At 46.0% G+C, this 27,900-nt stretch overlaps 1 protein-coding gene across 2 annotated transcripts in view; it reads left to right on the forward strand.

The window, feature by feature from the left end:
* PKIG (cAMP-dependent protein kinase inhibitor gamma) overlaps positions 1 to 27,900 on the forward strand; it is an 89,215-nt gene that overhangs the window by 57,315 nt on the left and 4,000 nt on the right. The window contains exons 4-5 of one of the 2 annotated variants that reach the window (XM_040638374.1): positions 9,424 to 9,493; positions 27,084 to 27,257. In XM_040638374.1, coding sequence (XP_040494308.1) covers positions 27,107 to 27,257 — 151 coding nt within the window. In that variant the 5' untranslated portion in view covers positions 9,424 to 9,493; positions 27,084 to 27,106. The remainder of the gene's footprint in view (positions 1 to 9,423; positions 9,494 to 27,083; positions 27,258 to 27,900) is intronic. The other variant, XM_040638375.1, reaches the window with a different exon arrangement.

Genomic DNA, 27,900 nt, shown 5'->3' on the forward strand with positions numbered 1-27,900 from the left:
CCCCCCCCCCCCCCCCCCCCCCCCCCCCCCCCCCCCCGGGGAGAGCAGGGCTTGGAGGCAGAGCTCTCTGGAGAGCTTGGCTTGCTTTACAGCCTGTCGGTCACAAAGCGTCTATTTTTATATTATGATATACTATTGCTGTGAAAATTATGGCTTTGTCTGAAACTGCCTGGGGCTAGAGTCTGAACTCAAGTTTCACAGATGGGCTCCATTCAAACGCTGTTTGACTTTTTTACCCCAAGAACACTGACAGATCGGCTAGGGCTTTAAAAGCAGCTCCTTGCCCTAAAGATAGGTGAAGAGGTAAGTCCTTCCTTAGACTTTGGGGTCTGTAAAACCTTTAGTTTTTTCTCTGATTACAAAGGTGGTACAAACAGTTGTAAACGCTCTAGAGAGAAATGTCTCTGGAAGTGACAGTTCCCTGTAATCTTCCCCTCACAAATACAAGACTGGTATTCTAAACTTAAGATACAGAAATGATCGGGTTACTGAAGTTAGCTTATCACATGTACCCCACTGCCGCAGCAGCTGGGCCGACTCCCAAGATGGAAAGAAGCGTCGGAAGACTTTAACTTTGGCTTTGTGGTCTTTTTATTGCTTCCTTTTTAAAATTTGCTGTTGATGTCTAGGAAGTAAACAGAACAAACATGTAAGTAAGCACTTCGGCATTTTATTTGTTGTGGTCTTGCCCAGGATTTTAAACCAGGCGAGCCATTCTGTGCGGAGGGGAAGAGGGGGGCCTTGTTGCCCCAGGCCCCTCAGCAGTGGGCGCCTGAGCTGACGGTTCTCCCGTGGTTTGAGGTACATGGCTTGCAGCTGCTGCGTGCGACCCACCTCCCCTACTAGCAGGTGGAAAAAGTTGGAAAATTGCGGTTAAAGGGGAAAGACTTCGGCTTTAAGAAACAAAGGGCCACCCACGGAAACTTTGTGGCCATGAGCCATGGGCCTCAGTTTCCTTGTACCTAAATCAGGGAACAAAACTAGATGATCCCAGTATTTCGGAATTCAGCTTGAAATGAGCCGTTCATATATCTTTTGCTTTTGAGGAGAATGCTTAGGGCCTGAGGAGCAAAGTATTCTTGGTTTTCAGTATCCCAGAGTGGCTAAAACCCAGCACCTAGAAGGACAATTAAAAGAGGACATAAAACAGGCAACAGTTAAGTTACTTCTGAGTTTTTATAGTTTTGTAAGGTTTGGTGTTCCCGAAGGAAGTCTCAGCGTGGTGTGTGCGCGCAGGCATAATAGGGAGGGAGGATAAATGACACTGTCGAGTGTCTCTTAAGTGCTCAACCCCACCTTGTGCTCAGCCTTTTACATAACCTGAGGTGGTCAGGGTCATTGTTCCCTAACTCCACTGACTGAGGGTTAATCTCCGCGGTGTGCTCCTATATTATCCTGAACGCCTTCCTCGTGTTCACCTGAACTGTGCTTACATAATTACTGGCAGAACTTCATTCACTGTGTCTCGCCTAGACCACGTGTGCCCTCTTGTGAGTCTGTCTCCCCCATTACCATAACCCCATTACCTGGTAGAAAGCCTGGCGCACAGGTCCTGGGGAGACCTAGCATACTCACTTTTAACATAGAGCCCACCATCCTAGTCCCTCACTAGGCACAAAAGAGAGAGAGAAGGAAGGGTCAGTCTGTCTCTGCTGCCCTTCCACCTTCATTTCACCTAGACACAGCCTCTGCTACTTCAGGACAGCATGGCTGGAGCCAGAGTGCAAAGGAAAGCAGAGGATGTTGTCAAATCTTGGGTTTTTGAGTTGCTGGGGTTCCAGGTCTTGGCAGTGTAAGGGATTTTTATCTTGAAGGCTATCAGAGTCTCCAGCCCTCAGGGAGATGCGTTATCTAAAAACTGTTTGACTTAAGATCATGGTTACCAGGAGGGTTCTCAAAGCCCCTTGGCGTATCTGAGAGTTTTGCTCTTCTCCAGCAGCTCAGCCCTTTGAAAGTGGACCGTGGCTGCCATGGAACCAGCCATGGTCATGGGCAGTGGGCCTCCGCGTCTGTGTCTGCCTCAGCCCAGCTCCTCAAGATCTCCAGACTTCGGCTAATTAAAAAAATGGTCCCGGGGCGCTTGGGTGGCTCAGTCGGTTAAGCGTTCGACTCTTGATCTCAGCTCAGGTCTTGATCTCAGGGTCCTGAGTTCAAGCCCTGCATTGGGCTACATGCTATGCGTGGCGCCTACTTTAAAAAAAAAAGGGGGGGGCGCCTGGGGGGCGCAGTCGTTAAGCGTCTGCCTTCGGCTCAGGGCGTGATCCCGGCGTTCCGGGATCGAGCCCCACATCAGGCTCCTCTGCTAGGAGCCTGCTTCTTCCTCTCACACTCCCCCTGCTGTGTTCCCTCTCTCACTGGCTGTCTCTCTGTCAAATAAATAAATAAAATCTTTAAAAAAAAAAAAAAAAAAAAAAGGGCTGTCCCTCTTCTAAGATGGTGGTGGGGAGGTGATATTCTGAACGGAAGGTACCTGGTTTTGGTTTTTATTTTTGTTTGAATTTGAATGTCTTTAGCAGGTATGTTCTCCAGTTTATTACTGTCTGTGCCATTTGCTTACCCATCTGTCACCACTTCTAGTCTCATGCCTGCCCCGTGGGCATTTACATTTGCAACCCCTGGGCTGGTGGGTGTCCACAGTCCCTGTCACTTCAGACTGTGTGGAGTTCAGTGAGAAGTTGAAGAGGGTCTCCTCCTAGTGGAGACATCTCGGACAGGTTACCTCATAGAGCCTGCTTCTCTTCTGTAAAGTGGGGGTCGCAGTTATACCTACCTCCAGGGGTACCACGAGGATAAAACAGGATAAAGCTTGTTGTGCACCTAGTTGGCACAAAAATACATGCTTGGGATTGGCTACTTTATGGTTTCCAGAAAGAGAATGTTAGCCAGTGTATATAGGCCCTGGCCCCTTCAGTCATAGGATGGCCTTTGTATGAGGGACGTGAGGTCATCTCTGCCTTAATCAGTGTTGAAACCCCCTGGAGCTGCCATGCTGGCTCTTTCAGACAAGTCTTAGCACCGGTTCCTATCGCTCAGTCAGATGCTCAGACCAAAAACAGAAGTGGGTGCTGTTCTCCTGGGACTCGAAGCTGCCGGCCCAGCCACTGAAGGAAGAAACTGGTGGCAGGTGTTATTTTCTGAGTGTGACAAGAAGCTGAGTTCACCCAATTAACTCTGCTGAGTGCTTTCACAAGGGACCAGAAGTGATTCCTAAGTGGAGACAGACATGGAAAATCTAAAATTCTTGGAAACAAGTCATTAATCATGACCCAAGGCTGAGCTCACTACCTCCTGGAAATCTTTCAGAAAGGCCTTATGAAAACTTTGAGCACCGCACCTTCAAAGAGTGGTTCCTTCGGAAGCTGCAATCAGCTGCAATGCTGAGTGATTCTGAACTGCAGATTAAAATGCATTTGCTCTTACTGGAGGAGGCCAGCACTTCCTGACTTCATTTAAAGGAAGTCTCTTTAATCTTCCAAGAAATTACTACTCTTCAACTTGGCTTTTCCAAAATGAATGAAGGACCTTTGGGGCACTATAGAAATGAAGTCTCGGTAGCTGATGTGTTCTTATTATGTCCCAGGGACCTAGGTCAGTCATTATGCTTAGAACTTTATAGGTGTGGTCTCTGCCATTCAGTAAATTACACTGAAGGCGGACCAGTCCCAAGCAGGAGAGTGGAGGAACAGGACTATGAGGAGGCAGCCTGTGGCCTTGTGAAGTTCTCTGTGCATCAGGAAAGACAGGCAGGTGAATGAACAGTTGCAGTGGGTTAGCATCTAGTGGGTGGGGGTCCTGGTCTTGAGCTGGTTGATGACCCCCACACTTCCCCACCATTCCTGATTCTCAGAGCTTTGCTTAGGGGGAAATGAGAGCTGCGCCCTGCTGAAGCTTTCACTCCTGGCACCTTCCTGCCCAGGGCTTCAGATGAGAGACAGGAACTCTTCCAAACAAATTGCAGGGGCCCCACCCCGGAGGGTCCTGAATCTACAATCCCAAGTTTAATAAGGAGACATAAGGACGGGTGATTCTGCAGTTCACCACTGGATTTTCTGCTGGTTTGTTTTTATAACATTTATTGTGTGTTTTTTTTTCCCCCAGATTACGAAATTAAAACATGTTCTAAGGAAGGAAAGCTAGACAGTACAGAAAAACACTTAAATCATCACCCAGTGGCTTCACGTCTCTGATTTTTTAAAAAGGCATGGCTAGGTCAGAGGTGAACTTTGTTACATCTCTTACACACATTCCAGTTTGGCACCAGAAGGTTTCTGCCAGCATAAGAAACTCCCCTTTAGCAGTACATGCTTGTCCTGTCCTCTCACCCACACGCCACCACTGCTTTTCAGATTTCACTTCTAATTTTCTGGGCAGAGTCTCTGCCTATCTCAAAGGTGCCCATGCCTTGTGCTCAAGTCCCCTACGTAGGAGAAGCCGTCGTCCGTGGTTGGTGAGAGGCTGCAGCCTGCCTTTGCACCTTCCTGTGCGCGTGCAGGAATTCATCCACTGTTCAGAAGAACCCTTGTGTTTAGGCATTATGCAAGGCGCTGTGGGAATACCAAGGTAAATTAGATTTCTAAGTAGCTTGTAGTCTGATAGGAAAAACTCGTAATTCTCACACATGTCATTATGTGCCCCAAGAGACGGACTGCCGTGCAAAGCCTGAGGAAAGAGGGACAGTAGCATTTGAGTCAAGCCTTCAGTTCAATACAGTTTCACCTAATATTCATTGAGCACCTCATTATCTGCCAGGCACTGAGCAAGGTGATAGGTGGACAATATTTCATAAAACAAGCATGATCTTTCTTCTCGTGGTTGTTCACAGCCAAGGATGTATAGTGGTGTTATGAAGTGAATAAACAGGAATGTGGTCAGGGCAAGCTTGCTTGAAGAGGCAGTGTTTAAACTGAGATGAGGTGTCCATTAGGCCAAGAGCTAAGGCAGGAGGTGGGGAAGAAGGGTGTTGTGGAAAAGAATAATCCAGGTAGGGACAGGTACACGAGTGCAAGGGCCCAAGGCAGGAAAGCATGTGGAATGTTGGAGAAACTGAAGGGATGCCAGCGTGGCTGAAGCATAGAGGGGACAGGAACTGAGAAAGAGGTGGAGGTTAGGGTTCCGAGAATTAGGGGCCTGATGATGATGATTAGTCAGTAGGCCTTTGTGGGTGGTATTTGCTGTGTGGGGGATGGGTTGAGGGGCAGTCGCAGTTGTCATGGGGAGAGAGGATTGGTGTTGGGTAGGACCATTGGGGGGCGGGGTTGATGGAAGAGGTAGATGGATTTGAAACTACTAGAGGTAGAAACTTAGTGGCTTCTAGTCTGTGTCACACCCAGGCCTGGGCCCTGAGCCCATAGAGACAAAAGAGATACATCCTCTGTCCCCCGGGCTTTAGAGGTCTAGTGGCATTGAAGGTTGGGTAGGATGTGGGTGGGCAGACCCAGGAGCATGGGATTTCCTTCCCATAGTCAGCAGCTCTATTCCAGTAAATGAGCAGTTTCTCTCTGAGGTGGCATAGAATATTACTCCTAGACTACAATTTTTTTTCCTAAGGGGCAGGAAGAGCTGTTATTCATTGGCTTGTCTGTAGTTCCTCTTTCTCCCTGTGATTTCATACCTGAGCTCCCTGCTGAACTTGGGGTTTGGAGACCAGAGATTGAATTGCAGCTCTGTTACCAACTAGCCACATGACTTAAAAAGATTCTGAACTTCTCTGAGTCATTTTCACTTGTAAGTGGGAATGATACTGATCTGATACCTGGGTCATTGTGAAGATGAAATAAAGTATCTTAAAGTGCTTTGCAAAATATCAAGTGGTATAGAAACGTGAGGTGTCATTATTATTTTAGTGCAATATTTATTACCAATGAAATAAAATAACAGCAGTTAAAAGCAAAGCATCCCACCAGGGAAGGCCAGAGTGTACCTCGCACTAACTCTGCAATGGCAGGCTCAGCGTAGTAACTGTCCAGGAGCTTGTCGGGAGCGATGTTCCTCATCTCTTCTCCTCTATTTCATCCGCTGGGATAAACCATTTCCTCTCCTGCTCCCGTCAGAATGATTTGAAAAAGCAAGCCATTTCACTTCTCTGGATTCCAAAACCCATTTGATGTAGAAGCCAAAGCATCTGCTTGGAGACCGAGAGAGCCCAGGAGCAGAGATGAGCGGTTTGTGCAGGGCTTTGGTTCCCAGCAGCCAGTTCACTCCCAGGAGTGTATTTAATTGGTTTGCGGGGAGGAAAGCAGTCAAGGGCACCGAGCCATGGAAAACAGTCAACAGCACAGAACCAGCCCACACACCACCTAAACAGCAGTTTTAAGGCAAAGTTTTAGGCTTTCTTTTGGATTTTAACATGGGAAGCTTTTTTTTTTCCTAAGTAATATTTTCGCCCTTCTTAAATAAAAAGCATAAATGTTTAGGAACTAAAGTACCTTTCTTTCCCCTCTATAAAGCTTTAAAAAAAAATTTGTCTTCCAACTATTAAAATGTACTATTTTGACCAAAAAAGAAAGTGACAATAAGTGGAGTTAACTATCCCATGTAAAAATAAACGCATAGCATATAACATAGCCTCTCAGAGTTTTTCTCTGCTCTCAGATGCTTGTCATTGTTTTTATTTTCATTAATTTTCCCTAAAGTAATACATATGCTCATTGTAACTAAATAATTTGAAGATGTTATAAAGAAAAAGTTATAATCCCTTCTTTCCCCTTAGTTCCCATTTCCATCCTTCTGAACTCAATTTGGTGTGTATCTTTTCTCCAAGTTCCTATTGAAATGGATGTAGTGTTTGTGTAGATGTGTGGTTATTTGTTTTGTCAGAAGTGGGATCACGCTTTTATTTTGCACTTTATTTTTCGCACTAAATAATACATCGTACGTAGGTATAAATCTGATGTACCCTTTTAAATAGCTTCAAGGCTGTAGACCTAGAGGTCCACAATATATTCAGCCATTTCTCCTTTGACAGATATTCAAGTTATGTTTTGTTTTCACTCAAAATACTTTGCATTAGATATCTTTATATACATATCCTTCTTTACTGGCGCATTTGTGTATTTATTTAAATTGACATGTAGTTGACACATAATGTTACATTAATTTCAGATGTATAATACAGTGATTAGACAAGTCTTTGGTTATGCTGTGTTTATGTGGTTATGTGTAGCCACTGTTTGTCACCATACAACACTATTGTAATACCATTGACTATACTATATGTGCTTTTATTTCTGTAGGTTACATTTTCAAAAATAATATTGTATACTACTAATAATATACATGTTGTATATTTGACATTTTAGTAGAGAATATCATCATACTATATAAAGAGTTCTGGTAATTTACATTCTTCCCAGAAATATAGGAGTACTTCCATTTCCCTAAATCTTTACCAATATGAGATATTCTTTCCCTTCTTCCCTCCTACCTTCTGTCTCTCCTTCCACTCTCCCTTCCCCTCCTCCCTCCATCCCTTTTTCTATCTGTACTGTTTTATTCTGTGACCAAGCTGATGGCAGAAAATGGTGTCTCATAGGTGCTTGCCTTGTATTTTCTTTGCTACTGGTGAGATTGAACATTGTTTCATGTTAATTGGCCACTTTATTTTCCTCTTCTCTGAATTTCCTTCACTTTTTTTCTTAGAAACTGTTTGCTTTTTTTTCTTAACAAGTTATAGGAGCTCTTTATATATTTATATATTAAAGATTCTATATGTATTGCAAATATTTTTCCTAATCTATTATTTGTTTATTAAATTTCTTCTATTTTTTCCTTCACAGTATCTGGATTTCTTGTCTTGTTTAGTAATAATTTCCCCACATCGAAGTTATATAAATATTTTCCTAAATATTCTTCCAATACTTTTATGGTTTTAATTATTTAATCCTGAACCTGTAATTCCTTTGGAATTATGTTTATATGTAGCAAAGAGGTAGTGGTCAAGCTTTGTTCTAGGTATGCCAGCACCATTTATTAAATAAACCGCCTTTTCTGTTTTGCATTGAAATTCCATCTTTGTGATAAATAAGTTCCTTTCTTGTATCCATTTCTGAACTTGCTGCTTTAGTCCACAGATCTGTTTGTCTGTCTTTATGTTACAACCATATCTTTTTCTTAAATCTTTATAAAGTAAATTTTTATTATCTCTTAAGATGAATCCCCTATTTACATTTTAAAATAATTTTTTCCTATTTCTTAGCTAAATTTGGGGGGAATTTATTATTCCATATGAACTTTAAAGTTAATTTTACCCATTTCACTCTCCCCAAAATATTATTTGTATTCTTATTGAAATTTAATTAAAACTATGTAGTAATTTGGAGAGGATTAATGTTTTTGGATAATTAGACTTCTCTACCCAGGACCCTGCTAACTGGTTTGAAACTGAAGTGTTCTATTTCTGTATTTTGTCGTTTTATCTTAAAAGTTTTTAATAGGCATCATGAATATGTTGTCTCAAACAGTATTCCTGCTTGTCCTGAATGAACAAGGACCATGCAAAGTTTTACTTCTGATCTCTGTTCCATCCTTGACACTCTTATCGTCAAATATGTAATATTGTCGAATTTGTGTTTATCTCCCCAGTTAGCTGTTTCACTTAATCAGTGTTTTAAATTTACCAATACACTGTACTTACTAATTTTGCTCACTGTTGATTCCAGAATCTCGCTTACTTTCTGTGTTTGGTTTCCTTTCTGTTGGAGAATGTTCTTGGAGTCTGAATGGCAAACTTGCCCAGTCTTTGTCCGAAAATGTCTTTTGCACTCACTCTTGATATTTTAGAATTCTAGATAGCACGTATAATGATTATGAAAGTAATGTGTGCCTCTTTAAAAGTTTTCAACCAAAACAGAAATTATTCATGTAAAAAGTGAAAGTCGTTTAATCCTTTTCCCTCAGTTTCCAAGTCCCAGAGAGAACCACTGTTCATAGTTTGCTGATGGCCTTGTTCTGTGTAGATACAAAAAACATGTATACAAATGCTGTACTTTTCTAAGCATAAGCAATCATGTTCATATTTTTTATTTAAAATGATGACATACACAGTTTTACACCACTTTTTAACAACAGAGCATTCACATTTTTCCTTGTCGGTACAATGAAATCTTTCTCATTCTTTGTAACGGCCGCCTAGTTTCTCACTGTATTGTTATAGCACAACTTAACTCTTCCTATTAACAGACATTTACCTTGTTTCCTCTTTGTTTTGTTTTTTTTTTTTTGCTATTACACAGTGTGTTTTACTGAGCATCCTTTTGCTTATGGGAACATACCTACAGCAGAGATTCCTAGATTTTGGCTGACCCAAAGGATGTGCACATTTAACATATTACTAGATATGCTCACTTGTCTTCCCAGAAGATTGTTGTAGTTTACAACCCGAGAGTGTGTCTGGCTCTAATTTTTGTTTTTCTTCTGGTCCCTTAGAATTTCCACACTGATTAGTCAACAGTGGAAAATCTGAAGAGATGCGAGTAGGAAAAAGAAACTAAACCAGGTGGGTAGTCAACTGCTCACACCACTCTGCCTTAGCATCCCAAGTGTTTGTCTCCTACCTTTCCTTCTGTTTGAACAAATCAAAGAAATAGGTTCCAAGTGAAATCAGAAAGGAATTTGGTCCCATGAAGAAGCAGCAGGATGGCCCTTTGCAGAAATCCTACAATATCACGCTGCAGTTTTACAGACTGTTTCTTTATAGCGTCAGAAAACAGTTTACTTTTAGTGGCTCCAAAGAGAATGGGTTTCTTCAGCCAGCTACTTATGCCGATGGAATCATCCCCGGAAGTTATTAGCAAATTTGGGCATGATGCCAGCTTTCCTGTCCACCAATTGTTGCAAAGCTATTTTCACAAAGTCTAGGGCACATTATGGGAATTTTAATACTGTGATAGAAGAGCAAAAGCAAGCAAAACCCAGCCCAGAGAAACAGGCACAGCCCACTGGTCTGATGAGAAGAGATGGTGCAGGTCCCTTCCAGTTGGAAGAAAATCGCAGTCCATGACACATGAATGGCCTGCCCGGAAGTATGGCCTCCCTGGGTCAGTGTTCATATTTAAACATTTCTGGCATCAGTTAATCATGTTTAACAGCCTCTGATCCATGGTTCAGCCCCCTCCCCTCCCCACAACCTGCCCACCCTCTTTCGGCTCTGTCTCCCTGGGGTTAGAGCAGACTCTCCAGCCTTTATTTCTCTGTCCAAGGCCTAGTAGTCCTGGAGCTTGGGGGATTTCCGCCTCCTCTGAATTCCCTCTTATGGCCTCGCCTGCTTCCAGCACCTGAGATTCCTCTGTTGCTGGCAGAGTGAGAGTCTGTCTGGCAGCTGCCCTAAGGCTGGAACTCCCCAGCTGCTTATCAGCAAGGCTTCTGGCCTTGCCCTGCAGTGGCTTCCCGAGCTACCAGGCTTGTGTCCTGCTCTGATTCAGTGCCCCTGGGAGCTCCCTGGATGCAGCTGTTTGCAGTGACTGAGATGCAGCAGTCAGCTCCCAGGACTGCTCATCCGGCTAAGGCCAGTTCAGGAGGCCAGCCTCCAGAAGGTCTCTGTTCCAGCTGCTGTGGAAGTACTGGGGCTCACAGCCACCGAACCTTGAGGATGCTGGGGTTATAGGAAGTCTAGAGCTGGGGTTTTTAACCAGGGGTTTATGGTTAGCTCCTGGGATTCAGGATTCCCCTGTAGTTATGGGTACAGTATATATTAATATAAATATGGGCCCAGTGTCCATAGCTTTGCTCTGATTCTCAAAGGTATCTGTGACCTCTGAATTTTAAGAACCATTGGTCTAGAGAAAAGCTAAAGTGTTGGAGACCACTGTGTCCCCCTGGCACTAGCCTCCCAGATCCAGGATCTTGAGAGACCTCACCAGGCCTCTGGGTTTTTCTGTTTGAGGGTGAACTAGGACAGATTACCTAGTATCACTGAAGCGGAGAGCCTTCCCATGGGATGTCCCAAAGTCCAATCCTGAAATTGCACTCCCAGCCTGTGTTTCATCTCATTGAACACAGCAGGTGTATTGAACACTCTAGGCAGGTTTTCTGGTTTCTGAGTCCGTAGCTCAGGAGGGTCCCTCTAGGCACCACTGACAGTGGTGAGAATTAGTGTTGATGGCTCAAATTCAGTCTGGCTCCCCCCTGCCAGGAAGAGCAGTAAATGCTTTATCCACATCATCTTCTATAACTCACACAACCCTCCAGTGAGGTTACTACTTTTGTTTTACAAATGGAGAAACAGAGGCACAGGGAGATCTAGTCACTCACCGGAGATCACATAGCCAGTAAGTCAGTAAGTGACATATGACCCATGCCCCTGAGCTTAACCACCAAGTGAAAGTAAAGGGCATCGACAGAAAAACTAAAGTGAACAGCAAAAACCAGGGGGTCATTGAGTGTGGGGCAGACTGCCCTGTATGTTGTAATCGTGAGAGCGTTGCTGTTACAGCAGATACACAGCTGTGATCTTAAAGCATCAAGCAAAGGCTGGTAGTACAGTAATGCATTATATGAGAAGAATTTCTATCCATTATAATTCAGATAAGGGTTTTTTTTACAGCTTTATTGAGATATAGTTCATATACCGTACAATTCACACATTTAAAGTGTACAATTCAGTGACCTTCAGTGTATTTATAGAGTTGTGTCTTATTGCCATAATCAATTCTAGAACACTTGCATTACCCATCACCTTCCCAACCCCACATCCCTCCCCAGTCCCAGGCAACCACTGATCTACTTTCGGTCTCCAGATGAGGTTTTGATACTTACAAAAGTAACAGTGTGGGAATCGTGGTGATCTGGGGTGAGTCATTCCCTGAAGGATGATTAGACAAATGAAATTTGACTCTAATGTAGTTTATAAATGGCTTTATTGGCTAAGAAGCGACAAGCGTGTCTTTGATGTGCCTGAGTTTGGGGTTGACATAGCAAGAAACAAGTTTTTTCTGAGTCATTTCCACTTGTCGACACTGCCTGTCAGGTAGGCTCCTCTCGGTGAGCGGCTGTGGAGCAGTGGCTTCGCGGGGCCGCATTTCTCCGCTGGCGTCGGAACCAGTGGTAGCTCAGCACAGGATCTTTTTTCTGTCACCTGAATGGCTGGTGTGGGCTCTCTCTCTGCCTTGCTGTAGTGGTCGGTGTGAAGGCTGCTCCGGGAGATGCACTCTGTGAAATTCGGGAGACAGCGTGCACAGGAGCCCGCCCCGCTCAGAGGACGTCCAACGGCACGCCCTCTTGAGCTTTTTCATGTTAGCGGCTCCATTGTATTCTGTCTCCTGACTCATTGGTTTATTCCTTCTTTCTGCGAGAAAACATTATTGGGCCCTCTGCAGCGGGCGCGGTGGTAGGTGCTCAGTAAATCTGTGTTCTGAGAGCTCCTCATCCCCCACGTTACAGTGCGTGCCCTTGTTTCCCCGGGTGGGGGTAGCCATTTGTGCGGAGAGAAGCCAGAAGGGCAGGGAGTGCTCCGATGGGGGTGAGACAGATGCGGTACCATCCACGTCAAGACAAAGCCGTCCCCAGAATGCACCATCCTAAATGCCGTGCACTGAATTGGGAATGAGGAACTACAGATTCAAGTCCTGATCCACTCACTGACTGGTTGGGGCCTTAGGTGACTCATGCCACCTCTGTGAGTCATGGTCTCCCCATCATGAGGGTTAGATAATGCAGTGCCTCTAAAATACCTTCAGGACCATTGCTGGAAAGAGTGTGCACTGAGTGAATGTTAAATGAGTGACTGAAGGAACGAGGGAAACTTCTGTGATTCTCGGGGCTGGAGTAGAGCTCAAGCGGGTCAGGTGACCGGGCAGAGACAAGTATAAATGAAGACAGAGGAGAACCTCCGTTTCCTCTCCTTGGCTGCCTGCTCCTACCACGTCAGCCCTTTCACCTCACCTATTCCTGGGGGGCTCTCACACCCTCTGCCTCCCTGAGCCAGAGACACATGGCCTTTGAGGCCCAGAAGCCAGCCGGTCCCGGGTGGGATCTGGGCTCCAGGCCATCCCGGCTGTGTGTAAACGGGATCTATCACGCAGAGCTACTGCAGAGTGACTCAGAGGGTGTACGGAAAGCACCTGTTGCCATGTCCTGTTGTACAGTACATACGCCCCATAAATGGTAGCCATTTTAATTTTCTTATTAGCCCCCACTCTGCCTTATACATCTTTTTGTCACAGCTCTTAACTACCAAGCTCTTTAAAGATTCTTAAAGTTTTTATAGATTTCTATACAGAAGTGGTCCCTAAACTCTTCTCTCTCCTCACCTTTGTGGGCTCCAACACCCTCCCGGCAGTAGCAAAGACACCTGCCCCACGTCCCTGCCTGGTGTTATTAGAATCCCTGCGGGAGGCCAGGGGCCCAGCTTGAAACGGTCTCCCAGCGATCCTGGTAATTCTGGTATATGTCCCCCACACTGGTTACGAATATCGGGGCATGAGTCGATCACCCCAGCTAGACCATGAACTTCCCTCAAGGACACAGCGATGTCTTACCGTTCCTGCGTCCATGGCATCTAGTCCCAAGCCTCGTATAGACTGAGTGATGACTAAAATTTTGTTGAACAAATGAATAAATTAGTATTATAGAGATCATATCTTGCTGCTTTTCATTCTCCACAGTGGATTTAGGAAATGCTTTTCATAGACTTCTGGAGGGCCTGGAGAGGCAGCATGCTAGAGATCACTCTGGCTATCCATTGCTAAATAACACTGCAGTCCCAGTACTTCGTGGTTTGAAATAGCAGTAATAATTTCTTATCTCTCATGATTTCTTTGGTCAGAAATTGGGGAACAGGTTGGCTGGGCACTTGTGGCGTGGATCTCTCATTCACTTGCAGTCCGATGGTGAACAGCTAGGGGCCAGTGCAGTGGGGGGATGCCGGCTGCATCTCTCTCCATGCCCTAGCAGGACCTCGCCATGTGGCTGCTTCACTGGGCTGGTTTGGGCTTCCTCAAAGCGTGGCAGCCTCAGGTTCCTTACATGCAACTCAAAGCTCCAAGACAAGAGTGTCCCAAGAGAGAGCCAGGTGGAGGCCGTGTCTCCTGTCCTAACCCCATCTTGGGAGTCACATGACTCCTATTGCATCCCCTTAGTTAGGAGCGAGTCAGTAAGGCCACATCATTCAAAGGATGCATGCAAATTAGATCCCCCTCTTAATAGCGTCGTCAAAGCATTTGCAGACGTGTTTCAAAACCACCACAAAGACCCCAGCTTACTTCATTCCACATTGGAGACACCCAGGGTCTGAGGGGGAAGAACCTTGCCCAGAGATACCCAGCAGAGCTGGAGCTCAGGCCACTCTCTGGACCTTCGGCCGGCCTGCATGGAAGTGATCGCACTTTCCTTCCCTTCCCCCACAGAATGCTAGGGACTGCCAGTCTCTGGGAACCGCTTTAGCCAGCCCTCGGCAAGTTTAGATAGTGTGTAAACAGCAGAAGGCCCAGGAAGACCCAGCTTGCCTGGTCCCCAAGTGGTAATCCAGCTGGACTCTTCTGCCTCTTTCCAGAGACCTCTACAGAAGCACAGATGTTCGTGGCTTGAGGAGTTTGTGTCACCGTCTCAGTCCCCAGCCCTCCGTGCAGTACCCACACTGCCCTGCCCCAGGAATAGATATGGCTGCTGAGGGAGTGAGAGTTTTAAAATTTGTACCCCCAAGTAATTATTTTTCCATTGCTGTAAAGTTAGATAACAAAAAATAGAATTTGGTGGCAGAATTCAGAGAACCTAACATCACCAAAAAGATTCTGAATATTTTTGCCTCCAGCTGAAAATTGTAAGTAGAACTTGGCGTAAGTGTGGGAAAAGCACGTGTGGGTCTGTGTTTCAGCCAGCACTATAGAATGTTTCCTTGGGACTTCATTGCTTTCTTGCTTTTCCCTCCGAAAAGCCCTGCTGTGGGGTTAGAGACAGAGGGGAGAAAAGGGAAGGGACCGCGTTTAGCAAACGCTTACTATGCGCCTGCGGATGCAGTTCATTTCTCTGCTTCCTGCCGAATAGCACGAATCACACCGGATCGGCCCCAGCCCACACTCAGCGGGTGTGTGACTTCGGGGAAGCTACTTAACCTCTCTGCGCCTCAGCTTTCTTTTCCATAGGACAGGATTAAGAACACTTTCCACTTGGTAGAGCTGCTATAAAAGTAATGAGATGATGATGCCTGTAAGATGCCTCAGCACAGTCTGGCCTGCAGGAAGGACTCTAAATGCTGGCTCTGATTATTCCCCACTACTGCCTTTGGAGGCAGTTGTCGTAACCCCATCTTCCAGAAGAGCAATCTGTGGTCAGGTGAGTTGCCCAGCTGTAGGGGCAGAAGCTGGTGGGCACCGGGGTGGCTCAGTCAGTTAAGCGTCTGCCTTTGGCTCAGGGCATGATCCCAGGGTCCTGGGATCGAGTCCCACATCGGGCTCCCTGCTCAGCGGGGAGTCGGCTTCTCTCTTTCCCTCTGCCCCTCCCCTCTGCTCATGCTCTCTCTCTCTCTCTCTCTCTCTTACTCATTCTCTCAAAATAAATAAAATCTTTTAAAAAAGAAGAAGCTGGTGACTCCTCAGCCCCTGTCATGTCCACCACACTACGCAAGACTCCAGGTGGCTCAGCCAGGCCTTCCCGACCTGCAGAAGTGGGGGGCAGAGGGGCTCTGGGGGCTGCATGCCCTGCAGGACCCTCCGTCAGAGTCCTAGAGCAGGAAAATTTGAAAAGGCAGGGCCAGGATCCAGGTACAAGGCTCTGAAACGAGTAGAGTAACAGAGTGTTCGGACAGAGAGAACAGTCTCCTGAAGGCCCTGAGGTGAGGGAGAACTCAGTTGCTTTGAGGAGTTAACCAGTAAATGGGCCAAAAGACAGCGGGAATGAGAAGAAAGGTCACAGAGGAAGGTGGGGCTGAGATCAATGCAGTACTTCAGGGGCTGGTGGGATGAATTTGGATTTTGCCGGATGTGGAATGGAAAAGCATCAAAGATTGAATGAAGCGGGGGAATGATCCAATGTCTGATTTGCAGACATTACCCCGGCTCCTTGTATACAAAATAGATAGACCTTGGGCCAAGGGCAAGGTCAGAACAGGGATGCAGTGAAGAAACTCCCCCAGGTGAGGCATGACAGAGACCAGGTGGTGACCATGGAGGGGGAAGGAGGGCAGATCCACGCTGACCTTCGCAAGTGGAAATGGCAGGACCTGGTGAGGGATTGTATATGAGTGGAGGACAAGGAGGAATCCAGCATGACTTCCGGTTTCCAGCTTCAGCAGTCTGGACAGGTGGTGCCCTCACCGAGGTGGGGAAGGCTAGAGGGAGCGGGCTTGTGACTTGACATGTGAAGTTTGAAGTGTGAAGGAGGCAGTCAGGTTGGCAAATCTAGAGCTCTGGAGAGAGGCCATGGGCTGTATGGGGAGTCATCAACACATACTATTAAGGGAAAGGGTTAAGAGCTTCCAGGGACCAACAGAGAGAGAGGAGGACCCAAGCCCGGTCCTGATCCGGTCCTAGGGGCCTGTAACACAAAAGTCCCTAACAGGGAAGCACCTGTGTGGAAGGGGTTGCAACATGGCCACAGACGTCAGGAGAGGCCCTTGGAGTGTGGTGGACATCTGAGAAAAAGGATGTCCACAAGGACAGACAACCAGGAGGTCGCTGAGGACTTTGTGTGACTCAGCACCCTGCCTTTTCCTCCTCACTGAGTGGCCTCCAGAAGCCTGTGTCTCCATCGCCTGCCCCTGGGGGGACATGGCTCTGGCCCTCTGGGTGCAGAGGCCAAGGCCCTGCCTGACTGCCTCCAAATAAAGCCTCCCCGGCGGCTGCTCTTCAGACATCAGGCATTGCCCTGGCGGGAGACTCCTCTCTTGTGACTGGGCTCTGGGTAGGCCCCTGAGGCACTAGGTAGAGCCAGTCGGCCCCTTGGTGCAGGCCTCACGTGGTTAGGATCAGCTGCCCTGCTGCTTCTCAGGCTCTGGGAGGTGCTCAGTTTGGGGCCCTGACTTTCCTGCTTGCCTCAGTGCCTCTCTGGCTCTGGCTGCCCATCAGAGGGAGGAAACGCTTCCCTTTGAATTTGAGGAATGCCAGCTCAGTAGGCCCTGGTATTTCCATCAGGTTTCCATAGCCCTTTCTTCCCTCAGAGAAGCCTTCGAGAGCATTTCCCCACCCCTGAGGAGGCCTCTCCCACAGGACCAAGTCTTACTCCATGCCCGGTGTCCTTTGCAAAAGGGTCTGCTTTCTTTTTGTATGGTCTCTGCAAATATTTAATTTTTGAAAAAGAAAAAAAAAAACAGGAAATGACCTTTCTGGTAAATTTGGAAAACAATTTAGAGTTGTACTGGAATGGGCCTGAGCAATGAGGACTAATAGCTGCAGTCTTGGAACAGACCATGTAGCTCTTGGCAGGGCCCAGGGCCTCTTCCGCTTACAGAGCTGGGGGGAGTGTTAGGAACTGAAGGGAGAAGGCAGCTTCCTGTGGGGGGCTTGACAGCGAGCGCCCAGAGCGAGCACTGCAAGAGCCTCTGACCCCGGGCCGCCAAGGGTCTGGGTCTGGGTCTGGGAAGCTGTGTCCAAGAGTCTTCCCTTCCATCCTGGGCATTCAGAGTCAAATGCCTTACAAGTGACCAGACCCCAAGAAAGCCCCCAAATCTCAGGATGAAGAAGAGCAGAGGAATGTCACTCTTGAGCACTTCATAGGGCTGGAGCCGAGATGGGAGATAGTAGATTGCTGTAGACCCGGATTGGCTGTTGACTCTGCCTGGATCACCCCCTGTCCAGCTTTTCTGTAGATCTCAACACGAGGTCACCTGCTTAAGGAGGCTTTCCCTGACCAGACAACCCTTAACTAAATATCCACACGCAGAGAACCTGTTCTCTTCTTTCTTTGCACTTATCTCTTATCTGTGATGATCAGTCATTTACCTGTTCAGTGCCTTTTTCTCTTATCAGATGGTAAATGTCTTTTTAGTCTCCAGTGTTTACCCCATGCTGGCACAGCCCCTGGCGTATAGAAGGTGCTCAGTAAACAGTGAATGAATGAATGAATGAATGAATGAGAGGGAGGGAGGAAGGAAGGAAGAAATGAAGAAATGTCAGGACTAGAGGAGCTGTAGAGAGCATATTGCAACCTTTGTTATATTCAGATGGGGAAAAAGGAAGCTGGGAGAGAGGAAGGGGGATCACCCTTCAGCATGGAGACTGAGCCAGACCTTTGGCCACTGTTTTGATGCAGGGCTGCACACCCTTTGCTCTTTCTGCCCTGGAATCTGGAACATCTTTAATATTTACTCATTCATCAAATATTCATTGAGCTTCAACCGTACGCTGGGCCTTTCAGATGTAGCAGGATACACGCCAGCCAGGGCTACCACTTGTGCAGAACTTACGTTCCCTTCAGCACCCTAAAGAACAAAAGAAGGAAGTGTAAGTTTTTGGCCTTCTGCACACCATTAAACATAGAGTAAAAACAAAGGAGTTGAATGAAAATGTCAAGAACACCGTTTTACTGATAAGACACCCAATGAAAACAGGCCACACTAGGGACTTAATTGATTGCATACCTCTCACATTCCACATACTTTATCGGACTCTACGCACATCGTCTCTTTCAGTCTTCTCAACAGCCCCCCCGATCAGCAGGGTGTTACTGTTATCCCCACACTGCTGAGGAAGCGAGTCCAGAGAGGTGAGGGGAGTTGTCCAAGGTCTCCCAGCTAGTGAAGAGGGGCGCTGGGTGGCATGTTTACACTAGGTGCCTCCTACCACACCGCACACCCCCCTTGGAGATTTGTCCAAGGTCTCCCAGCTAGTGAAGAGGGGCGCTGGGTGGCATGTTTACACTAGGTGCCTCCTACCACACCACACACCCCCCTTGGAGATTTGTAATGTCAGTGGGGCTCCCGAGGGGGTAGAGTAGTGTAGGAGAAAGAGCTCTGGACCAAGAGTTAGGACCCCTAGATGCAAGAACTTTGGGCAACACGCTTTTCTTTCTGGGCCTCAGTTTCCCCAGCTATTAATGAGAGGCTTCTCAGGATGATTATTCCATAAATGGTTTTCTAGCTCATACCTTATAGGAAATAAATTCCAGATAAATCAAAGTCTTAAATGTGAAAAATAAAGCCGTGAAGGTGTAAGAAATAAACAAGGGAGAATTCTTTACTAAACTCAGAGTAGGGAAGATATTTCTCAGTGTGATCCAGAACCACTCCCGCTGCTTGTGCATTCTCTCTCTCTCTCTCTCTGACAAATAAATAAATAAAATCTGAAAAAAAAATATTTTTTAAAAAAGAGGGAAATAGTCTACAGTAGTGAGACAACAGTATACCATACAGTCAATGGAAAAAAAGAAAGTTTTAGCTATAAAAGATTTTGGGTTTGTTTCTTGGGTTTTGATGTAATCAGTGCTGTGACATCAGGGTGATCTGTAATTGTTTCCAGGTTATATTTTTAAATGAAAAAAGCAAGATAAAAAAACAACTTTCTGGGGCGCCTGGGTGGCAGAGCGGTTAAGCGTCTGCCTTCAATTCAGGGTGTGATCCCGGCGTTCTGGGATCGAGCCCCACATCAGGCTCTTCTGCTATGAGCCTGCTTCTTCCTCTCCCACTCCCCCTGCTTGTGTTCCCTCTCTCACTGGCTGTCTCTATCTCTGTCAAATAAATAAATAAAATCTTTAAAAAAAAAAAAACAACTTTCTGTTTGAAATAAAAGAAGAAGGAGTGAGGGGGAGGGAATACATATACTGCATTCAGTGTACCTGGAAGCACAGAGGAAGTGCTTGCCCTGGGGAGGGTGTCTGAGTCCAAGGAGGCCACCGAGCGCTTATGCCTTTGCCTTCTGTACCTTCTGAGGTTTGGGGTTTCTTTTCATTATTAAGCTTTATGTTACATGTTACACTTTTCAAAGTATTTTCACATGTGTATTACTTGCATTTTAAAATCTCTTTCCATGGTACTGATTTTCAAATCTGAAATCTGAACCTAATTTTAATTTGAATTTATAACTATATTCAAGAGATTTAAGTGAAAGATGAAACCAGTAAGCCTTTATCTTCACGAGAAGACATGATTTTGGAGGACAGTGTATTGGGTCTTACTATTTTCTTGATGTGGAATTTAAAATGTGTATCGTTAATTATACATGTTCGAGGCAGAAATAATTATTTAACAATATAATGCAAAGTTTTGCTTGTCTCATTTCGATCTCTACTTCTGGACCTTTAAAGTCACCTATACCAGTTTTTCTAGTGAACTTCTTGTCTCTACATTGTTACCAGTCTCTCTCTCTGAAATGACTGTCTCTGTGGACATTATTAAAAGTCTGGGCAAATATGACAGAATGAACATATAGTCTCAATGCCTACAAAAGCACTGGACTAGGAGCAGCCCCTCTCTCTAGCTCTGTTGCTGTTGTAGGTTCCTTCCTTCATTCTCTCTCTCTGTCTTTCTCTTTCTCTCTTCTGAAGTATAGTTGACATACAGTGTTGCATGAGTTTCATCTGTACAATGTAGTGATTTGACAGGTTTATAGCTTACACTGTGTTCACTGCAGTGCTGTTATAGTAGCCTTGACTATATTCCCCATGCTGTGCCTTTCATCCCCGTGACTTATTCATTCTGTTACTGGAAGCCTGTACCTCCCACTCCTTCATCCATTGTGTCCATCCCCCTTCTCCCCTCCCCTCTGGCAACCACCGGTTTGTCCTCTGTATTTCTAGGTCTGTTTCTGCTTTTGCTTTGTTTCTTTATTCATTTGTTTTATTTTTCAGATTCTACATATGAGTGAAATCATATGGTATTTGTCTTTTCCTCTCTGACTTATTTCACTTAGTGTGATACACTCTAGGTCCATGCATATTGTCTCCAATAGCAAGATCTCCTTTTTTTATGATGAAATAATTCCATTGTATACATGTACCACATTTTTATTCATTCGTCTGTGCGTGGACACTTGGGTTGCTTCCATATCTTGGCTCTTGTAAATAATGCTGCAATAAACAGGCATCTGGGTGGCTCAGTCGGTTAAGTGTCTGCCTTCAGCTCAGGTCATGATCTTGGGGTCTTGGGATCGAGCCCCAAATCAGGCTCCCTGCTCAGTGGGGAGTCTGCTTCTCTCTCTCCGTCTGCCCTTCCCCCCTGCTCATGCTCTCTTTCTCACTCTATCAAATGAATAAATAAAATCCTTAAAAGGAATAATGCTGCAGTAAACATAGAGGTGTATATGTTTTTTCAAATTAGTGTTTATATTTTCTTTGAGTAAATACCCAGTAGTGGAATTGTTGGTCATATGGTAATTCTATTTCTAATTTTTTGAGGAACCCCTATAACTGTTTTCCACAGTGGCTGTACCAGTTTATATTCCCACCAACAGTGCATAAAGGTTCCTTTTTCTCCACATCCTCACCAATAATACATGTTATTTCTTGTCTTTTTTATTCTAGCCATTCTGACAGGTGTGAGGTGATATCTCATTGTGGTTTTGATTTGCATCTCCCTGATGATGAGTGAAGTTGAGCATCTTTTCATCTGTTGGCCATCTGTATGTCTTTTGGAAAAATGTCTTTTCAGGTCCTCTGTCCATTTTAATCAGATTATTTATGCTTTTTTGTGTTGGGCTGTATAAGGTCTTTATATATTTTGGATATTACTCCCTTATCAGGTATATCATTTGCAAATATCTTCTCTCATTCAGTAGGTTTACCTTTTCATTCTGTTGATGTGGGTTTCCTTCTCTGTGCAAAAGCTTTTTATTTTGATGTAGTCCCAATAGCTTTTGTTTTTGTTTCACTTGCCTTAAGAGACATGCCTAGAAAAATGTCTCTTATGGCCAATGTCAGAGAGATTACTGCCTTCTTTCTTCTAGGAGTTTCATGGTTTTAGGTCACACATTTAGGTCTTCAATCCATTTTGAGTTTATTTTGGTGTATGGTGTAAGAAAGTAGCCCAATTTTCCCAGCACTATTTATTAAGAGACTGTCTTTTCTCCCATTGTATATTCTTACCTCCTTTGTCATAGATTAATTGACCATATAAGCATGGGTTTATTTCTGGGTTCTCTGTTCTGTTCCGTTGATCTATGTGTCTGTTTTTTTTTTGCCAATACCATACTGTTTTGATACGACAGCGTTGTCGTCTGTCTTGAAATGTGATACCTCCCACTTTGGTCTTCTTTCTTAAGATTGCTTGGCTATTCGGGGTCTTTTATTGGTTCCATATAAATTTTAGTATTATTTCTTACAGTTCTGTGAAAAATGCTATTGGTATTTTGATAGGGATGACGTTAAATCTATAGATTGCTTTGGTAGCGTGGACATTTTAACAATATTAATTCTTCCAATCCATGATCATGGAATATCTTTCCATTTGTTTGTGTTTCTTTCTTTCATTAGTTTTTTATAATTTTCTGAGTACCGGTCTTTCACCTCCTTGGTTATTCCTAAGGATTTTATTCTTTTTGGTGCATGTTCATTTTGAGTTTTATACTACATGCACACATATTCAAAAATGAAATGATTTAAGAATAAAGTGAATGTTTTCACAATGAAGAATACAAAAAAAAATTTTAAGTCGTAATTTAAATATGTGATGATATCATTGAGATTTTTCTTCATTTAATAATTGTGGACATTTTCCTGAGTCTTTTAAAAATATTCACAAACATGGAGCACCCGGATGGCTCAATCAGTTAAGCGTCTGATTCTTGATTTTGGCTCAGGTCACGATCTCTCCGGATTGAGCCCCAAGTCAGACTCCACACTCAACAGCAGGGAGCCTGCTTAAGATTCTCTCCCTCTTGGGGCGCCTGGGTGGCACAGCGGTTAAGCGTCTGCCTTCGGCTCAGGGCGTGATCCCGGCGATCTAGGATCAAGCCCCACATCAGGCTCTTCTGCTATGAGCCTGCTTCTTCCTCTCCCACTCCCCCTGCTTGTGTTCCCTCTCTCGCTGACTGTCTCTATCTCTGTCGAATAAATAAATAAATAATCTTAAAAAAAAAAAAAAAAGATTCTCTCCCTCTCCCTCAGCCCCTCCCCCTGCCTGTGTGCTCTCTCTCTCTCAAATGAGATAAATTCACAAACATTTTAATGCCTGAAGTATATTTCATTTGGCTATAAATTGGTGAAATATGTATATATTTCTCTGTTGTCTATATAGTAGGTCATTTTGGTGTCATAGTTTTTGACTATTATAAATAATACCATAGTGAATATCTTTGTACGTTTATCTTCATGCACAACTTGGACTCTTAGAATCAGTTATTATGAGGGGTGCCTGGGTGTCTCAGTCAGCTAAGCGTCTTCCTTTGGCTCAGGTTATGATCCCAGGGTTCTAGGATCAAGCCTCGCATCAGGGTCCCTGCCTGCTCAGCAGGGAGCCTGCTTCTCCCTCTCCCTCTCTGTTCCCCCTGCTTGTGCTCTCTAGCATGCTCTCTCTCCCTCTCTCTCAAATAAAATCTTTTTAAAAAATCAATTATTATGAGCTTTGTTGCTCAAGGATATGAAAAAATTGAGGTTCCTTGATGCATCTAAGTAAATCACTCCCCAGAGAGGCTCTGGCAGTTTATACTCTCATTAGCAGTCTGATAATGACCATTTTCTGACGCAGTTTCCAACTCTAAGGATTCATTTCCCCATTGCTGTTGACTTTAAAGAACAGAGAGCAAAATTCAAATGTTGAAGAAGAGTGAAATTGTGTGCTTGTGCTGGGCTCAGGGGGTTCCCCTAACTAAACCCAAAATCCCTTTGGAATCCCTCCTCCCCAAGAGGATGAGGGTGGGGCAGGGGCAGCTGGAGCGCGTTGGCCGCGTTGGTGTTTTCCAGGTTTGGGCTTTGCGCTTGGCACACTTCCCTCTCTGAGCCAGGAGGGTCAGCTCCCTGCACAAGGCAGCGTGTAAGGCAAGGGCAGGAGCCAAAGCCCCAGGGTGTCTATTCCAGCAGGAAGCTGGCCTTTTACAAGGAGCTTGTAGCTCCATCCCACAGTGTCAGATCCTAGAGATAGCAGACAAGCACATCACAGCAGTCTACAGTGGACAGAGCCCTTTCCCAGCAGTCCCCCGGAGTCACTCTATCGTCCGCACAGATAGGGACAAGAGAGTTGGAGGGAAGATAGATAGGTGGACAGATAGAAATTTGAAAAATATTTATTGATCACATAGTCTTTGCCACGCACTGGTCAGAATCTAAGGATGCAATATGTGCCCTCCTTAATACCCATGGTGCACTGGGTGTTATACGCAAGTAATGAATCATGGAACTTTACATCAAAAACTAGGGATGTACTGTATGGTGACTAACATAATATAATAAAAAAAATTATTAAAAAAAAGAAAAGAATCTAAAGATGGAGCAGCCAGAGTATGTTGGCTGAGCTCCCTGGATTAGGCCTTTTAGTCTGGCACAACAAACTCCCTGTTCTCGTGGAACCGACATTCTAGTTGGGAAAGAGCTAAGGAGACAGGGCTCGGGGGGATGGTGTGGCCTGCCCAGGGTCTGTCCCTTGCCCTCGGCCGCAGATGTAACATGGAGGATGAGCCTGGGCCTGGGAGCCAGATGGGTCTGCCCAAGACCTTTCTGAGTCATGGTTCTGAACTCACCTCACTGACCTCAGAGGGCTACTGTGGCCATTCAGTAAGTGAGGACCAGAAAGCATGGAATGACCTGGTAACTGTTTGCTTTCTTATTGCTGTTATTTGTCAGAAATGTCATTGTTATTCCTGTTACGGCGGCGGGTCCGTCCCCTGTTCTGAAGCTTTGAGCCATTTCCCAAGAGGGAGAGCGCAGAAGTAAAACTTTGGTGACCTGCAGAAGGAACCCCTTTTGGGACTTCAGAGAATCTGTTTTGTGTTGTTTTGTTTTTTTGCTGAGAAGACAAAACACTAAGGCAACTTCTTTCGCCCAAGGCAGCCAAGAAAAGTAGTCCGAGCGCACCCTCTGTTGGAGCTTGGGGGCATTGCCTTAGACAGGATCCGAACTGGCCTTTATTTTACGGATGCGGTAACACAGGCCCAGGGAGGGGCAGAGCATTCTTGGAGCGCCCCGATGTATTCTTTAGTTGTCTCTTCTGAGCTGGGTGTTGTGGGGAGATGTGGGGCCAGCCTTCCACACCGGCAGCCAGTCCGTTATCACGCGCCGCTCTCTCTCTCTCTGTCACGCACGCACGCGCGCGCGCACACACACACACACACACACACACACACACAGCGCATACCCACCCCCCCAGCCCTTACTGAGCCCCACCCCACCCCCAGGCACCTTCTGCCAAAGTCAATCACCTAATGAAAGGATCACACAGTAACTTGGGCCGATAAGAACTTCACCGTTACAAAAATAGTCTTAGAAGTAAAAAGGTTCCCCTTCATTAGAAAGAACCACACTTGACAAGGTTTTTTTCCTTGTATCTGCTCTTTACCACAGAAACTAGTTTCTATCTTAGGGGTTGTTTTGCAATTAACAGTTTATCTCAGAAACCTTGCTATATCCGTACAGGTCCATCTGGTGTGATTTGACTGCCTTCAGAAAAGCAGAGGTACTCAGAGATTTACATAAAGACCTCATACTGTCTGTAATGTAGAAAACTGGAAGTACCTCCATGTTCATTTCTAGGGGACTGATCAAATCTTGGTATATCCAAGTACATGTGTACAAAACTCATCTAGAGGGAACCGTAATGACATGTTCTAGAGTGTTCTACGGAGTAGGCTATAAAATACAATGTATAGTATGAGCCCCCCGACGTTTTCAGATATATAACGTCTTTATATGTGTTGTTCGCTTCTCTTTCTAGGCTGTATTATCAACCAGCAGATTAATCATCTGTATTATCAACCAAGGATTAATCATCTCTGTAGCAGTAACTTCTAATTTCCTTTCTTCCCTTATACCATCCCCCGTCTCTGAGTTCCAGCCCCCTACCTCCATGTACCTACTCGGCGTCTCCCCTTACAGGGCTCACAGGCATCTCCCAGTCGGTGTGGTCAGATAGAACTCTTAATCTTCACTCCACCATCATGCCCCCAAATATTCCTCCTTTGCTGTTCATTGCTCAGTAAGCCACACTTCCGCTTAGTCATGTCAGAAAGCTCCCTTCAAGGGGCACCTGGGTGGCACAGCGGTTAAGCGTCTGCCTTTGGCTCAGGGCGTGATCCTGGCGTTATGGGATCGAGCCCCATATCAGGCTCCTCCGCTATGAGCCTGCTTCTTCCTCTCCCACTCCCCCTGCTTGTGTTCCCTCTCTCGCTGGCTGTCTCTCTCTCTGTCGAAAAAATAAATAAATCTTTAAAGAAAAAAAAGAAAGCTCCCTTCCCCACCAGTCAGATACCAGGTCCTGTTGATTTAACCTCCAAGTTACATCCACGATGTGCGCCACCACCTCCTTCCTCCACTGACCATCTTCTCACACCTGACCTGCAGGAGCCCCACAACTTGCCCGTTCTGGGCCCTGCTCAGCCCAGATGCAGAGTCCTCTTTGAAAATGCAGATCTGGTCTTTTGTGACCTGCAACCAAGTTGCAGACATGAGCTGGCCCCTGCCCGGCTCGGCAGCACCCTTGGCGTCCCTGCCCCTCGCCCAGCATACTCCCACCCGTGGTTCTTTTGGTTCTTGCATCTCACCATACCCTTCCCTCCCCTGAGCCTTCGCACACGCTCTTCCCCTCAGCTTGTCTAGATAACACCTGTTCTTCCTTGGAGTTCCTTTAAAATGTTGCTTCCTGATCCCCAGCCTGGGTCAGACCCTGCTACATCACTCCAGCACCCTGCCTTCTCCCTGGAAGCCCTGAGCACCCTCGGAGTTCCTTGGGTGATTTAGGCAATGTGCCGTGGCCCCCAGCAGACTGTTGGCTCCTTTGGGGCAGAGACCATGGCTGACTTGCTCGCGGCTGCATCTCCGGCCCCTGGCCGGAGCTAGATATTTATCAATAACTTGAGAGGAAAGACAAAGAGTGTTCTTTAAACTGTTGGTACTGGTTTCCTGGGTGTGGAATTATGGGTGATTTATTTTGTTCTTTGTACTTTTCTTTGCTGTTTTGTCTTCAGTGATCAAGACAAAAAACTCATTTTGTCAAAAGACATCCGTGCTGGGGCCCAGAGAGGAGTCTTCCCTGCGGAATGCACCTGGCCTCACCTGTCCTCCTGCCCCTGTTCCCACAGGTCTGAGGAGCGATGCGACAGGCATGATGGAGGTTGAGTCCTCCTACTCGGACTTCATTTCCTGTGACCGGACAGGGCGTCGGAACGCGGTTCCTGACATCCAGGGGGACTCTGAGGCTGTGAGCGTGAGGAAGCTGGCTGGAGACATGGGCGAGCTGACACTCGAAGGGGCAGGTCAGAACAGATGGGTCTTCATCCCTGCACATGAGCCCCTCTGCTGGGCTCCGGGGACCACCCTTCAAGTCCTAGACTGCCCACTTTATTTTTTAAAGATTTTGAGAGAGAAGGAGAAAGAGCGAGACAGAGCACAAGCAGGGACAGAGGCCGAGGGAGAAGCAGGCTCCCTGCCGAGCAAGGAGCCCGATGTGGGGCTCTTTTCCAGGACACCAGGATCATGACCTGAGCCAAAGGCAGATGCTTAACTGACTGAGCCACCCAGGTGCCCCTATACTCCCCACTTTAAATTAGGCCCCAGTTTCATGGTCAATGGCCAAGAGGCCAACCAGTTTCTAGGCCGGAGGGTGCCAGTGTCTCAGGCCCTGAGTACTCTCTGGCCAAGCATCCTGGCCTCCTCCCTTTCCTCATTGCCCTACACTCCACCCACCCATAGGTCCTGTCAGTTCTCTTCCCAGACACATTCCAGGTCCTTCTACTTCCCTCCATCCCCACAGCCCCCACCTGGCTCACTCACGGCCTATGCCTGGCCTCCCCGCCCCACTCCCCACCAGCCAGCCAGCGGCCAGCAGGCCTCCTCAAATTGTCCTATCCCATCATGTCTCTGCCTCAAGACTCCTGTCACACAGTGAAAGCAGGAGTC

The sequence above is a fragment of the Ursus maritimus genome, unplaced genomic scaffold (assembly GCF_017311325.1).
Source record: "Ursus maritimus isolate PB19 unplaced genomic scaffold, ASM1731132v1 scaffold_22, whole genome shotgun sequence".
NCBI lineage: Eukaryota > Metazoa > Chordata > Mammalia > Carnivora > Ursidae > Ursus > Ursus maritimus.